The sequence below is a fragment of the Aedes aegypti genome, chromosome 2 (genome assembly GCF_002204515.2).
Source record: "Aedes aegypti strain LVP_AGWG chromosome 2, AaegL5.0 Primary Assembly, whole genome shotgun sequence".
Taxonomy (NCBI): domain Eukaryota; kingdom Metazoa; phylum Arthropoda; class Insecta; order Diptera; family Culicidae; genus Aedes; species Aedes aegypti.
This window is the reverse complement of record NC_035108.1, coordinates 222,492,641-222,509,189: the sequence shown is the minus strand read 5'-3', so window position 1 is coordinate 222,509,189 and position 16,549 is coordinate 222,492,641. Positions and strand designations below refer to the sequence as shown.

The window sequence follows — 16,549 nt, the reverse complement described above, 5'->3', positions numbered from 1 at the left end:
ATCGATTGCACTCGCCATATACGTCAAAATCGTATAACATGATTTAGAAAATCGTTCATTTGATAGGGTAAATACCATTGCTCACCTAGTTTTTGTAGCCCATATTACGCAATTTTTCCTCAGCTTTCTGATGGTGATCTCAGAATTCAAAACTAGCGGTGCGCTAATGGTGAAAAAACGATTTTTCCAACAAAATTCAAGATGGCAAAATTTTTTTCAAGTTTAAATGATTTGTTTAAATCCTTTCTGTATACGATGCCACTAAGATTGCTATGTGTTCCAAGCGAAATATGAGACATATCACGTGAAGAAATACCCAAGATTTATCAAAAAATGGTCTTTTTCGCAAACTGTTCAGCTAGCTGGCGTACGAGAGGTCCACCAATTTGAGAAAACAGAAAGGACCACCCTTAAGTTTTATCGAAAACTAGCGATCAGTGACATTAAATTGGAATTCTAACGATGGGTGCCGATGGCGGCCTGGTTTCAGCGAGAATTGCTCAGATATGTTTTACTTTGTTATGCTTAACAAAATCTGTGATATGTATTCGTGAATTAGAAATAAAGGAGTTGAGTTTTATCTAGTCATTTTTATTCAACGTTATGATCCTCTGATTGATCATTAATGTCACTTAGATTAACTACTTTTCTCACGTGCAGTACATTAACAGTTGAGTTTTGATCGTCGAATTTACACGTAACTGTGTTTTCACCCAATTGAAACGTGTAGATCTGAGATCCATACTTTGTTCGCAAGTAGACTGAACGTGGATCTGCTTGCAAAATGTCAGTGATGGATTTCTGAAAATAATTTGAAAAGATTGAATATGATTTGCCCATTTCATCTCATTATTATATCATTACTTTGTCAACACCTAGTTCCATGATTTGCTGTTCAGAGTTTTCGTTGAACACAACATTCAATGTTGATCCGTTTGCTATCCATTTGGGAATCATTACTTTTTGCGTTTGATTATTGGAAGTAGACGCCGTGGCTTGCTCTATGTTTTCCTCTCCATCTGGCGCTTCTCTGGAGCTGTAAAATTGCTGCTCATTTATTTTTCCTGGAACGTCATACTGAGGTATATAGGGCTTAATATCCAACACGGGAGTTTCGTCAACCTATAAAGAAAATATGTTTTATTTATCGAAATAGTTTGAATGATATATTTGATCATTACCATATCTGTACCGTAGAAATAAATAGAGGAATTTTCGATCCTCTCAAGCTCCACAAGTGATAAGCCGATTGGACAGGGACGGTGGGGTGATCTAGTGCTGAAGACTCCAACTCGTTCACCGCCTAGACGAGGTGGTGCCACTTTTGCTTTCAGGTGGGCTTGATTGCGGTGGAAGTAATAAATTATCCATATGTGGGAAAAATTTTCCAATCCTTCAACTGAATGCTCGGGGTTGTTGAAAACTGTTGGACATAAGTCGATGCGGCTTATTAGCTTCGACGCAACGTTTGCCTGTCGTGGAACCGCTCGTTTATCGGAGAATGCAGTACGGATAATACCAATCGGACTAAACGATATGTTTGCTGAATTAGATTTGCTGTGTCCCTGAAATGAATGTTGTATAAATTTAGTTTGTAAAATTTTGTTGGTAAAATAGTTGCAAATATTTCCCACTATTTTGCATTTTAACTCAAATTATAATCGAGTAAATTAAAAAGAAAAATGAAAAATACGTGCTTTATGCTGTTTTTTCAATTATTTCTACGATAAATCTTCCAGGCCTGTTCATAGAATTTCTTCCGAGAATTTTTCTGCAAAGTATTTAAAGGATTCCTTTAAAACTTTGCAAACGGGTTTTCAAAATAAATTCTTATATATATTATCAAAGTTGTTTCTCCGGAAAAGCCAATTTTTGACATTTATATTGACGTAACTATTTTATGGAAAGAATACGCAATGTTTGCAATGTTTTTTTTTTTGATAGATAAAGCAGCAACGAATCTTTTCAGATATGATGATAAAGCAGAACAAAATGTTGAGAAACATTGCAAAATATTGTAAACTCAATCAAATTTACTTTCAGTCAATTAATATATAGTTGAATTTTGACGTTTGACGTTTGTAAATACAATAAAAAATATAGTTGTCAACAACTATATGACATAGTTATTATAAACAATATACTGTCAAATCAACTATATGTATAGTTATCTCTAAATCAACCTTAAAATATAGTTAAATTGACCGCAAAAATGATTCCGAACACTATATTTTGTTCTCCGTGTACAAATGAAACCTTTTACAAGGAAAAGAAAAACATTCCCAATAGAATAATTTCATTATTGCCTAATGTTGAAAATGTGAAGCTTCCTCAAAAGCTGGAGAATTAATGTTGTCACAGACGGTGCATGACCCGGACTACTTAGATCGTTTTTACCGTACCATTCAGGGCTGGAAATGCATTAGCGTTAGATAGTAGGCTTGAATTTCGTGAAAATCACGTGGCTTTCCTGACTACAGTAGTGAATCTGTGAAACGTGAATTTCATTAAGTACACCCAAAAGTTGAATCCGTCATTTTAGGCGTTTTCTGCGTCTATTGATGGCGGAAAAGTGTTCTTCTGAGCGACATGACGTTTTTGAGCGTCTATTGATAGGCAGATAATCCGGTCATTGAGTCGAGCAGTTTTTGCGGTACAAATGGGGAAGTACAACTTGATATGCTTTTTGCACCCCGCATACCAACAAACGGGTTTAGTGCTGTGGTGTGGTGTGCGATCCTCACGCCCATGACCATGGATCGATTCTGGGTGTAATCACATCTGTATATTTTTATTCATGTGCGTGCATCACCAACACATGTATTAAAAATAAAACTTCCCACACATATGCCCTTTTAGTGCATGTATTGGTAGTATGGAAATACGCAAAAAACCGAAAGGGTGCAAACCAGATTAGAACCATGAACATCGGATTGACTAGCACACTATTTATCTACTGCTCCAAACTTACTACTGAAATAACTTGTAACCGAAGTCGATATGGTTTCATGTTTCATGTGCATCGTATGATTGGTCATGCTATTGATAAACATGTGAACATGTGTTATCCCCAGCAAAATAAAGATATACAGTCAAGTCTTCTGTAAAGCGTTAATCATCGTATGTTGAACAAGTTTAATGTATATTCCTAATAATTTATCACCTACCAGCAGAGTAGCCACATTCTCTATTGTAGAACTTACTCAAGGACTGTTCATTTTATAAAGTGGACATCTTGTGCATGCTATATCTTTAAAATTTATTAATAAAATCGTAATCGGTTTTCTGTATTCAGTATCGTTCGACTATTATATTATTGCACGATGGTGTTATAACAAAAAAGCCATCAAAATAATTATAATTCACACGAATAAGGAACAATGTTTAGAATGGTCAACCTTGTCAGAGATTGGTAGGTCTGGAGCCAAGTATAATAGTTGAGTATAGCAAAACACAATTCATTCATAAAAATTCGGATTTTTGGTATGTGAAAAATATTGTTTAAGTTTGAAGAACATCTCTTCTAGGAAGTTTTTGTAGAAACTTCTTTGTTCTTCTTTGTAAGATCTTATATTTCCATATAAGAGGAAAATAATAGTTTTACGATGCACAGACAACCGATTATGATTTCATTGATAAACTAGCTAACCCAGCGTGGCTAGCCACGTTCCATCAGAATTTTCAAGCAAAAACCTCTTTCAAAGATTAATAATGTTTATGTTCAATTGCAAAATTATGACATGGACAGAGAAATTTCTCTGTTGATAAATATGCCATTGGTGTATGAATAATAAGCTGAGAAACGCATGATATTAATGAACGCAAAATCGCCCAAATTTAGGCTCTAACCATACTCCATTAGACTGATGCAAATTTTGAAGTTTTTGCTCCCCTATGCTTAAACGATGTCAATTATGATAAAAATGATCCTCCCAAAATTTGAAGTGATCCGGAAAAAATTTGATTGTGCACACGCTATTTGAAGTTTATATGGAAATTACTATGGAAAAGACAAACCTTTTGTGTTTAGTCCTCTAACTGCTCGTCATAATAATCTATGGAAAAGTGAACACACTCATCTCAAGTGACATCTTCCCAGCTACAACTTTGCCGAAGACCACATTTTGTTGGGACGTAAGGATAATTTGTTATTCTTGATTCCAAAGTCTAAACCATGCTGAGATGATCATTCAATTACTTTCAGAGCAACACTGCTTTTTTGCTATAGAACATAGTAGCCTGGATTACTTTGATCTATATTCTTCCCGCCAGGAGCACCACTGTTGCCTGCCGAACAGTGGGAGAAGCTTACTGAAGGCAAACCCACTCCATGATGATGAATAACAATTTTTCCTGACGTCCAATCAAAATGTGGTCTTCGGCAAAGTTGTAGCTGGAAGAATTTCACTTGAGAAGAGTGTGTTCACTTTTCCATAAAATATTATGACGAAAAGATAGAGGGCTGAACACAAAAGGTTGGCGTTTTCCATAGTAATCTCCATATAAAATGGCGTGTGCACAGTCAAATTTCTTCCGAATCACTTCAAATTTTGGGAGGATGCTTTTTATCATGAATTAAATCGTTTAAGCATAGGGGAGCAAAAATTTTGAAATTTGCATCGCTCTAATACTCCATTGCTATAGGCCTATATACATGATAAAAAAGATATTGCATAAACAAGGTGTCCTCTTTATAAAATGAATAGTCTTTAACTGGGTGCTGCGGTCTGACTCAATTTGCTTGTCAAGCGGGAGCCTGATTGTCGGAGCCAAACATTCCAGATTGTGGTTATGTTACTTGTGAGAGAATAATGTGACCTCGTGAGAAAGTATTGTAATCTCAGAGACAAAAAAATATATTTGTTTTTGTTATTTTCTTTATATTGCAACAAATTGTTTAATAGTCTAAATAATATTTAAGACTTATTTCAACAACAGTGTACCTAATATTCACACAAGGATAAATACTTGACACTCCATGCGCAACATTTTGTCGGTTGAGTAATTCTTCTCCTTTTGGCTTTTGGCCACTCAAATAATCTTTAAATTTGAAGCGTTCGAGATGCTGACGCTATCGGTGTTTCCGAAATTGATTAATCAGAATCGTCGTTTTCGATGTTATTCGGTTGGATGCTAGGAATCGAGTTTATACATCTTATTAGCCCACCTTCTTGATTGAGGGGGTATGCTACGGCCGGAATAATAAAACCATCGACATGATCCTTTCAATTGCTCCTCCGGCAACTTTTGAACGAACTCAGCGTTGTAATCCAAAGGTACAGTCACATAAATATAAATGGAATAGATCCACGAACTTCTTGCAGACCCACTATTAGCCGATTTCACAATGAGAAAGTCATTCGATCTAGGACGCATTCAAGCTCTCCAGAGAAAGATCAGAGAGCGAAATTTGATAAACAGAGAACTCAAAGTGACGTTTGAGGGACAAATACGACAAACTCAATTCTTCACAAGAAGCATGTTTCAAGATTTGTTTGAAAATAAAAAGGGATTCAATTCGCAGCACCCAGGTCTTTAAAACATGAAAACTCTGTGGAATAAAAAAATATCGATTCAATGCTGATGAATGCTACCCAGAATGAGCCGAAATTATAAGAAACCGTGCCCCATATATGAGATTGAATTGTACCCATAGTTTTAGTATAATAGTAAAAGAGTTTTCTATAGAGATGAATCGATCATTTTAATTCAAGAACAACTTCTGAAAATTGGCTATGAGTTTTTGCAAGCAATTTATTTGAAGAATTATGGCACCGATCTGTTGATTTTAGAACAGAACGTTCAGTGGGGAGATTGTAGTAACCCGTTTGGAGAAGTCAAGAGAACATATATACTGATTTTTATTTTTATCATGAAAAAATAAAAACAAAATTTCATTTTTATATAACGCAATGATCCTTTTTTTATCATTTTTGATTTTGACTATCTATAGGATAGGAATTAGTTGTTCAGGACAAAATTTCATGATGGAGACATTTTCAATAAAAAAAGTTTTTCTAAGAACAACTTATGCTGCCCATAAAGGCATAACTGTCCCATATTGAAAAAAGTAGGCACTGAGAAAATAGCGCTCAAACTTTGAAGTTTTCCTTCTCATACAAATGTTCATTATTTTTTTTTTGGGGCCGTCCATAAATGACGTAGCATTTTTTCACTGATTTTTTACACCCCCCTCCCCTCTCGTCCCATTTCGTCACAAATGCTGATACTCCTCTTTGGCATATCAAGCACAACCCATCCCCCCCCTCTATATTTTTTATTAGTTTTCCACAGCGATTGGGTTGAAACAAAAAAATGGAATTCAGAAGTACAATACAAAATTTGATATTAATTACTGACTAAAATGTAAGGATAATCTAATCTAACAGTATGATATACAGTAGCGCTCGAAAGTAATTTGGAAAACAGTTTCAAATAAACACATTTCCTGTTACATAATTTTGGTGTCCAGTTTCATATAGGCTAAATTGTATTACTTTTGCTGTTGTTACCAAGACAAACAAGTTTACTATAGAAAATGTGAAAAAAAATTTGATTGGATTGATGAAGCTCGTTATTGTTGAGTTAGGGTACAATATATTTTGAACAGAAATTTCGTTATTAGAAGATTGTTTTTTTTTTAAATTATTCTTTGTTAGGAAATAGATTTAAATGGAAATGAACAATAAAATATATTAATTCGAAATGAATCTTCGTCATTATTATCCAAATTAAAATCCATTTAGCAATCAGTGGCCAGATATAGAAAAGATTACACTTGATATATTTGGAATGTTTAGAAAATTTTAGCGATTGTTATACAAATTATTTATCTCTATTAATATTTCAGCTTAACTTCATTATCGTTCCTCATACTAAAATAAACCTACACAACCTATAATGAAACAGTTAAATAATAAAAAATTATCAAATTATCAAGTTATCAATAAAATTGAATGATAGGGCAATTTCGATATCACTCGAATCTGTTGTCCTCATTAATATTCAGGTTATTCCATCAAGAGCATTGATACATCACAACAAATCGATGAGTTGATTGAGTGAGATCTCCTGCAACATTGAATGCATAATACACGGTATAAATATCTTGTTTCATGTAATATTTGCCGAAACGAGCATATTTTATTCTCTTGAAAACGGCTGACTTTATGACTTGTTAACAAATGAGAAAACAATGTACCCCAAGTAGTTGAAGCATTGAATTTTAATTAATTTATTAAACTTTGATTTTGGTTATATATAAATTTATCAATTAAGACACGAATATAATATAATATTTACATAATTATTTAAAGCTTTGAAAAATCTGTTTGATTGCATTTATCAAGAAAATCTAAAATTTCTTAGATTTTTTTTTTCAATCTTGATGAATGTTTTGAAGCTGAATCATCATTTTATAAACCAAGTTTATAAGTCAAACAAAAATAAAGTTTGATAAAAAATAATTGTATGCCATTTTTTTCTGCGCCTCTCTTTTTACCGACATGATTCAAAATGCTACGTCCACTAGCTTTAGACATCATGAATGCTCTAAAGCAGCGATTCCCAAAGTGGGCGAATTCGCCCCCCTGGGGGGCGAAAAATCCAGAAAGGGGCGAAAAGGCTAACACTGGATCATTTGAAAATAATTATTTATCGGGGGTTTATCGATATTTAAGAAAATATTTTAAAATGTACATATTTAATTAAAACAAATTAAAATAAAATCTTGAATTCACATATCAGGGGGGCGATTTCAGATGAATATTGGTCTCAAGGGGGCGAAAGTTGAAAAAGTTTGGGAAGCACTGCTCTAAAGCATGACTTTAAATCGACAATATGTTGAGCTGTTTATATGGAGACTGGTATGCCTCTATTTTTCAATATGGGACTGCACCAACTTCATATTTTTCAATACATTTTCAAACAATGTGTGTTTATTTTTATATGCATAATAAAATGCAGATTAAAATAAGTTTTATTGTACTCATTCGATAACTGTCAAGCAATGATACATACTTTTGACATCATGAATGCTCTAAAGCATGACTTTAAATCGACAATAAGTTGAGCATTATTATTACAAGTAAATATAGAGTTGATCTGGTGGTAGGTCATTTGGCAAATAGTCGTTTGGCATAATAATCATTTGACATAAAGTCGTTTGGCATAATGAGTCTGAAACCAAGGACGTCTCAAGATGATATTCGTTTTTACGTTTTATTGAATCCCTCTGACGACATCAGGCTTATTTTAGAGTCAGTTGATATAGAAAAGGCACTTAATGCAACAATGTTATGCTCTTGAATAAACTAAAACATATTGGGAAAGTTATTGCCAAAACTATTTCATTACTTATCCAGAAATCCCTTCTTTCAAATATTTATTCTTCTTATTTTTCGCGTTATGAAATTTATGAACAAACCTTTTGGAGTTGCGTTATTGGAATATTTTTTTGCACTGAAGATCTTGATATATTAATAAATAAATAAATAAAATATTTAGCACAAATTTACCCTTCCTTCAAACATTTCAAAATAAAATGTAACCATAAATATAAAAACTGAAGATTTAAAATTTAAATGAATTTCGCCTTCTTTTATGCATAGGCTGTTCTTTGGAGCTATATTGTTTTTAGATATTGTTTTTTTTGTTTCCAACTGATATAAAAGAAACAATCGATAACATTGATCTGCTCAAGTTATCAGCGAAAAGAGAAATCGATTACTGCAGTTACTCCGATGATTCTGAACGCAATTTTTTATGTACTTTCGTTTTATTATGTCACAATAATTTTTGGCGTCCAATAACCTAATGTTTTAATAATAAATTTTGCCTTCTTTTAAAAATAGGTTGTTCTTCATATAAGATTATAAGATAAAATTTAGTAAAGCTTAGACATAAACATTTTTTTATATTACTGATTTATCAATTCTTGCAAGCAACGCATTTAGAATGATCATTACTTTGGAACCTGCTAATATTTCTATAGAAATAATTTTATAACAAACACATGATATCTATTCGAGATATGTTGAAAAAACACTTTTTTAATCAATTTTCCATTCTTTCGATAATGTTTTGATGTACACTTTCAAAATTTCAAAATTTTCCCTTCTTTTACTAAGTAATTTTCTTCAAGTGTTTCGTTCCAACTGGGACAGAGCTTGATCCACGGCGGAATGTTCTATGAGCGTTCCCTTTATTATTAATTACGAACATTCTTTGCCTATTTACTATTTTCAAATATGTATATCACAACAAGCTCAAAGACACCCTATTTTCTGGGATGTAGAAAAAATATTGTTCGGAAAAGATCTTCACGAGTTTTATTTAGTTATGCGGCTTGGCAAACCTCTGAATGAACACCAACACCAAAAAAAAAACACTTAAGGGTATAAGAAATCATTTCGTGACGCGTTCACCATTATTTTGCGATTATGTTGTGCACATAAGTTTTTTGAGAAGTATTATTTATGTATATCAATTCCAAATATATAGAAAATCTGGCTTTGGTGTAAAATTTTGAGTGCGATAATTAAGCCTTATTGTAATTTCTGTAAATTCCAGTTAGGTACTATTGCATCTTCTTTACAAAAAAATATAACGGTAAATGTAAATGACTGCTAATAATGGCGGTTTAAAATTTAAAAAAGTTTGAAATTCCATTCCCCATATCTTTCTTAGGGGTCGTCCATAAACCACGTGAACATTTTTCCTGACTTTTCAGTCACCTCCTCCCCCCTCGTGCTTTTGTGTGGTTTTGACGAATAACTCCAGCTCTCCCAATGATTATGTGTTTCTTTTGTTCATGAATGAAACGGAAATTTGAAAAATGGGAGAAGAGATATTTATGAATTGGTTTGCTATTATTAAGCGAAATGTGAGATTATAGTGTGGCAAACTTCTGCAAAAATCCCTAACAAAATTAGCTCAAAAAAGATTTGTTTCTACTGTAGTGTTCCTTATTATTGTTTGAGGAATTAGTTTTCACTTAGAGATAATTTTGTATTAACATTACAGTACTATCATGTGGGGAACATTTTTTTTTCAAATTTTATCATAGTAATTTCCGTAGAAATCTTAATCGTCTTCAAATCGTTGTTGGTAAAGAAGATATGAAATATTGAATTTTAAAACTTTTTTTAAATTTTGAACCATCCGACTGCTAATGAAACCTTTCAGGTTTAGTTGATGGTGGAATTTTCTTTGAAACACAAATGGGTGGACCGTGGTCTTTGGCTAGATACCCCCTCCCCGCTAAATGATCACATGGTTTATCAACGGCCTCTATTTTGATAAGTAATTGTTAAAAGATACATAAAACATCCATGTCATGATAATTGTTCCACTTTTAATATTGCGAAAGAATTACGGTAATCCAGTTTGCTGTATGCACACTTAGATGTTTGATAACATCGTCAAATGAATCAAATCCCACATATCCTGGGTCTCCTACTTCGAGGAGTCTCATACCGTCCCCAACCATGCGACTAATGGGAGACCAAAATGTAAATAAATGAAAAGTTAATCAATCAGCAAACGTCAACGATAAAATTCTGCTTATGGAGTGCCCGACTGTTATAGTCAAGTGTGTTTATTTGTATCTCCCTAATATATTACCCAATCCAACACGCACGGCATGAAATTCTATTTCCACTGCAAATGTATAAGTCATTGCCGATAATATAGATATACAAACTTATAGATTTTGACTCTGGTATAAGTAAGGAATTCCGGCAGCACCGCGTTGGTCCTTTAAATATATTTATAGAACGTATCATCTCACCCCCTCTCGCACTTGGCTATCCAACGGGTGTTGTATTTTGCTCCTCTTGCAGGTTGTCCTCCGTGACAAGATGGTTCCATTTTGTCTGATGTAGAACACTCTGTACATGAGAAACTGTGATAGGCATGTGGTGAGGGCTTAAGTTAGTCAATCCTAAGGTTGCGGTTTCGAATCCCAGTCTTCATTGATTTTTTTTGTTTTTCATATTTTGGTGTCAAGGCAAATTTCTTGTGGCGGAGCCTTGGGGCAATCGGGTATATGGGGTAGCTAATTGGAATCAACATGTACATCGCCACGATTAATGCGTTATATATTTAGGGTTTGTTAGGTTAATGAAATTGAAAACGTGTTCTTTTTTCTCTTATAAGCAGGTGAAATCAACTCACCTGTAAAAAATCTGAACTGCCGTAGCAGTTGAATGATATGTAATATGTTGTTAACAAAATGTTAATAAAATCTTAAATGTGTTTTACCAAATTAGGATGATAGTGTTGTCTAACACAAAACACCTAGATATAAGAAATGAATGTAATGTTTGGAATGATACTAATAAAGAAATAAAAAAAACATGTACATCGTAATGTTCTGAATGGCTTCAACGGATGACGCATGAGTTTGGATACTAAGTTCAAATAATGACTTATTCAGTAGGTACAAGAATTTTGACACTTCTGGACAAACATTTGAAAAGGGCCCAAGAGGTCTTGAGCCTTTTTTTAGAAACAGTGCTGTTGAGCCCCTTTCAGCCCGCCCACGCAAACTAACACCACTATCAGAAAGATTGATGTTAGCTCTTCCTGATAGTAATATTGGAGAGCGCGATCGAGTTGAATTGGGCTCAACAGCGTCTTGCAAAGCCAATGTTTACCAATGTCGATGTGCCCTTTTGAAATGTTTGTCCAGACTTTTGACCTATTGAGCGGGTTAAAACCGCTCGATAAAGGCAATAAATACATTATTTCGAAAAGAGATAAATTAACTTTATATAAAATGAGTAGTAGAAAATCGGTAAAATAGAATGGTGTTTGATTTTCGATGATGTTAACTGCCCATACTCGCAAAACAGTCCCATATTAAATGGGATTTCATATATAAATGGGACTGTTATGCGAGTATGGGCAGTTAAAAGTAACATTGTTACTTAACTTCAATAATAACTTAGCTAAAGAAAATTGTTTTAAACAGAACCAAATGTTTATGATTTATGTGTGGTTTTTTGTGTATTCATACACTAACAAAAAAGGCCATTTGAAATCACAGATCTGACCGTTATTTTTTTAGTTTCAGTTCAGTCATTTAAAACGACAATATTTTCACTTGTCCCACTAGTTTCCAAAATTTTCAATATTTACCCTGAACTTTGGCACAAAAATAAAATTTAAATATAGCATAGATTTAGTAGGAAACAATCTGAAAAATATAGTAGATCTTATTCATTTTATTTTTTTAAGAACCCTCTCTATACGATTTCCTTTATCCATTTGTCACACGGTACCTTAATTCGATAGTCACTCAAGCAAATGGACTATCGAAATACAGGGACCGGAATCTATTATGATAATTCGTCACAAGAAATCGGGTTGAATTTCATAAATTTGCCTGAAGAACCAAAAAATAAAAACAAAATATATAATCCGCGCCTATCCGAACTCGAACCAAGGACCTCCTGATTCTCAGACCAGTGCTAACTCCACGTAGCCATCGACGGCTTGATGGGAGAAGTGACAAAAGCAATATATAAAGCGTTTTATATTGCAATATTCATTCCATTCCTCTGACATGTCCACCATCCATTTGCCGCGTGACCATTTGCCTAAGTGTGCGTTCCCGATGCCATCATTCGTCTTCGGATTGGTTGTGCAATTGTGTGGGTCGGGCGTACACATTTAGATTGCTCGAATTTTCAAGTCCAATGTGCTCGATTTCAATTGACGGGTTTGCCCGTCTACGCTTAGGAGGCGAATCTTACCATCAATAGGTGGATTTAGCACCTAATACGTTTGGAGGGAAATCCGCCATCCGATTTATTTTGGGTGTAGCCTTTGTTGGGTGCACGAATTTTCTAAATCAGTAGTATCATCGCAGGCTACAAACGCGGGAAATGGACCGATGCACGAGGTCATTATTTGACGTTTTAGAAGTGCCGTGTTATTTACGTGACCATGGCAACTAGTGAACTCGGCACCGCTCAAATGTCAAAATAGTGAACTCGTGCATCGGTCCATTTCCCGCGTTTGTAGCCTGCGATGATACTACTGATTTAGAAAATTCGTGCACCCAACAAAGGCTACTTAATGAAATTCACGTTTCACAGATTCACTACTGTAGTCAGGAAAGCCACGTGATTTTCACGAAATTCAAGCCTACTAGGGCAAACGCTCCCTTAGTGGAGGTAGCTCCAATAGTGGAGGTAGCTCCAATAGTGGAGGTAGTGTGTTTTGGCATGTTACGCAGTAATAAATGATTATGTGATATTTTTCCCTGATGTACGATGCGAAAATGATATAAGTAATACAATAATATTCATGAAATTTAACCGTAAAACTATTTAAAACAACTATTTTGCTTAAAATTTTTGCTCCTTTGCACCTATAGTGGTGCATCAGTACTAGACAGTTTCACAAAAATCAAAATGTCTGGGATTTAACTAGTCACCCCCTAGTCCTAGTTGCAATACTAAAACAAACTACCAGACAAATTTCTATCCAATTTGAAGAAGATTAGGAGGTGCCTCAAGTGGAATTTGTGTTTTTTGGCTATTTTTTACATTCAAAAAATTCTAACGAGAATTTGGAAAAATGAAAATCAAAATAAATACCACTAGTTGTACGTATTATTAGTACTTTACAACTTTTGAGAACACTGTATGCCGATTAGAGATGGTTTTGACCTCATAAAATTGATTTCTGTTCATTAAAGTACCTGTAAAACATACATTTCTCTACAGTTTTTGTTCTATGAGATTCTTAACCTCATGCCTAATCATAGAAGTTCAACCGTAGTATCATTCCTTTGTCATTTCTGAACATTATTGTAGTACATCATTTTTGTATCCGAATTACAGATAATTTGTAAAAAATCATCGGAAATACGACATTCCTCATTTCCCTGCATTTAGAGCTGCTGCCTAATGGCGCAATTGCTGACATGTTACAAAATTGAACATAGTAGCTTTGCTTTTTCAATGATGGATGATGATTGAAGAAAACAGCTATCAAATGTCATCAACGCAGTCGTGTTTCAAACAACATTTGCATTTGATGCCAAGCAATTACTTATGTGCTATAGCCCCGAGGTCAAGCTTCTCGACTACTGATCTTGAGGATCAGAGTTTGATTACGGAAGTTCATTTAGAGTGTTGTTTTTTGCCATGGACCAAATGACTTGAGGCCAAAAAATGATAGAAGGATTTAAAATCTATCGACTGATACGTTAAAATCATATATTTTATGATTTTATCACCGTGTTTTAGCAGTTTTCCTTTAGGTTCACCACTAATGGTACATTTGCCCTATCTAATGCTAATGCATTTCCAGCCCTGAATGGTACGGTAAAAACGATCTAAGTAGTCCGGGTCATGCACCGTCTGTGACAACATTAATTCTCCAATTACACCAGGCCTGACCAACCTTTTTGGCCTTTTTTCGACATAGGGTAAATAGGTATAATGCGCCCCAACCGGGCAATACGCCCCACTACATTTTCAATGGATTGAGGCTTCTTTAACACGTAAATATGATTACATATCTTAAATAGCCGCAAAAAAATGATGTTGCGCATATAAGATCTTTGGGAAGTATGAACAACCAATAGAAATACCAAAAATATCGAAAATCAGCTTTTTGGCGTAAAATTTTGGGTCCGATGGGCAAGCCTCGTTGTAAATGAAGCCCATCCTTTAATATTGAACTTATTACAAAAACTTTTACCGGAAGACGACTGCTAATGGACCCTTTTAAGCTTAGCAAGTGGTGGAATTCTCCTTGGAAACATTTCTACAACGCTGCGGAACGTTTTCTACGGGAGGGGCATATTGCCCGGTTTGTTTTGAAACGTCAAAATTTGGACCATTTACAGAAAACGTCTCGTACCCTATTTAGAAGCTTCCTGGCAAGAGAAAGTTGCGTGCAGAGCATGACCAACTAAGTAAATAACACTTTGACACCAAAAACTATAGAAGTAATGCATTTGCCACTGCGATAGAGCAGTTTTTCCTTAGGGGGGGGGGGCGTATTATACCTGTTTACCCTAAATTGGTGCGTTTGCAAGAACAAACCAATATGAAAAAAAAATAGTCTCAAATGAAAGCTTTGTAGTATATCTGTCTAATCCATGCTGAAAATTTTAAATTTATGTTAAACTCTTCGCTAGCGATGCAATTAAGTCCAAAAAATGATCCGCCCGCGGGCCGGACTGATTTTTCCCTTTGCTTGCATCGCTAGCGAAGAGTTTGATATAAATTTAAAATTTTCTGCATGGATTAGACAGATATGCTACAAAGCTTACATTTGAGACTAATTTTGTTCATATCGGTTGATTCTTGCGAACGCACCAACCATGTATGTCGAAAAAGAGCCAAAAAGGTTGGGCAGGCCTGAATTACACGCTCAAAGTTTTGAATGAGATCACATATGTTTTAAATTGGAAATAAAACGTATCTAGGAGAACCCAATTTGGTGTCTTTATCGAAGTTTTATATTGTAAATTATTTTTAAGCGTTTAGTAATACGATTGAACAACTTTAATTTTAGCTTACACTTACGTTTTCAACATCCTTTTCTTTTGATCTTGTGCCGGTATTTGATAGACAAGAGTGACACTTGAAGCTTTCAAGTGTGGATTTTATGTTCTGAATGTCTTTCTGGTGAACATGTTGCAGATTACTTATTTGTTGCCTAAAACAGAAATATTAGAAAACTCAACTTCCATACAAACTGTAACGGAACCAACCTCAGATTTTTAATTTCATTTCTCGCAATAGAAAGTTGATTTTTCAAAATTTCAACACTACTTTCGCTCATCGTTGATTTTTACTTTCGAGATGCGATTGGTATTTTTGATGATTCAAATGAAAACAACAACACAGCTGACAGTGTCAAACTTATCGACACGGCTCGAAGTTGCCTTGCCATAATAAATATGGTACACAAACTGTCGGCGCTAACGTTGTATTGCCACGCAGTAGGCTGTTTGTTCATGTTGATATGTGTGATGATACCATAATGTTTGATTTATTGTCCAGCTGCTCTGCAGTTTGTCGAAAGATTTGATAAATAATGTTCGTAATGCTCTATGAACATGCACAATTTGACCTCAAAATTTGTTTGATTCAAAATCATCCAAATTGAAAAACAAAACTTGCAACAATAGCATGCCTTTAGCAGGTAAAACAAGTATACCTTGCATACCTGCACCGTGGCTGCGAAGGGCGCGTCTTGAAGCTAGGAATAAAAATAACCAACCCATACTTTTACTACAACAAGCGACATATAGTGGAAGATAGCGAAACTAATGTAACTGTACCATTTAAATTGATCGTTGGTTAGGATCTGAGAGTTAGGATAAGGGAATGGTAGGGGAACATAAATACAGGGGATAAGCAAAATGATTGAGATAATCAAAACTTTGCCTAAATTCATATGCCTATAGCTTTTCGAAAAATGTATAAAATTGTATGCATCTGGAAGCAATCGACGAAAATTTGAATTAGTTTCAGTAATTTTCTCGGTCATGCATATTGGCTACTAGACACCGAAGTTG

The 16,549-nt window shown here is 34.5% G+C and overlaps 1 protein-coding gene across 1 annotated transcript; it reads right to left on the bottom strand.

The window, feature by feature from the left end:
* Window positions 1–570: 570 nt before the first annotated feature.
* Window positions 571–16,131, bottom strand: LOC5569027 (tRNA (adenine(37)-N6)-methyltransferase). The gene is made up of 5 exons (XM_021844118.1): window positions 15,740–16,131; window positions 15,552–15,684; window positions 1,182–1,565; window positions 865–1,122; window positions 571–801 (listed from the first exon to the last, which is right to left on the bottom strand). Exons 1-5 carry the CDS (start codon window positions 15,808–15,810, stop codon window positions 592–594), a joined length of 1,056 nt encoding a protein of 351 aa, XP_021699810.1. The 5' UTR covers window positions 15,811–16,131; the 3' UTR covers window positions 571–591.
* Between the last annotated feature and the right edge of the window lie 418 nt (window positions 16,132–16,549).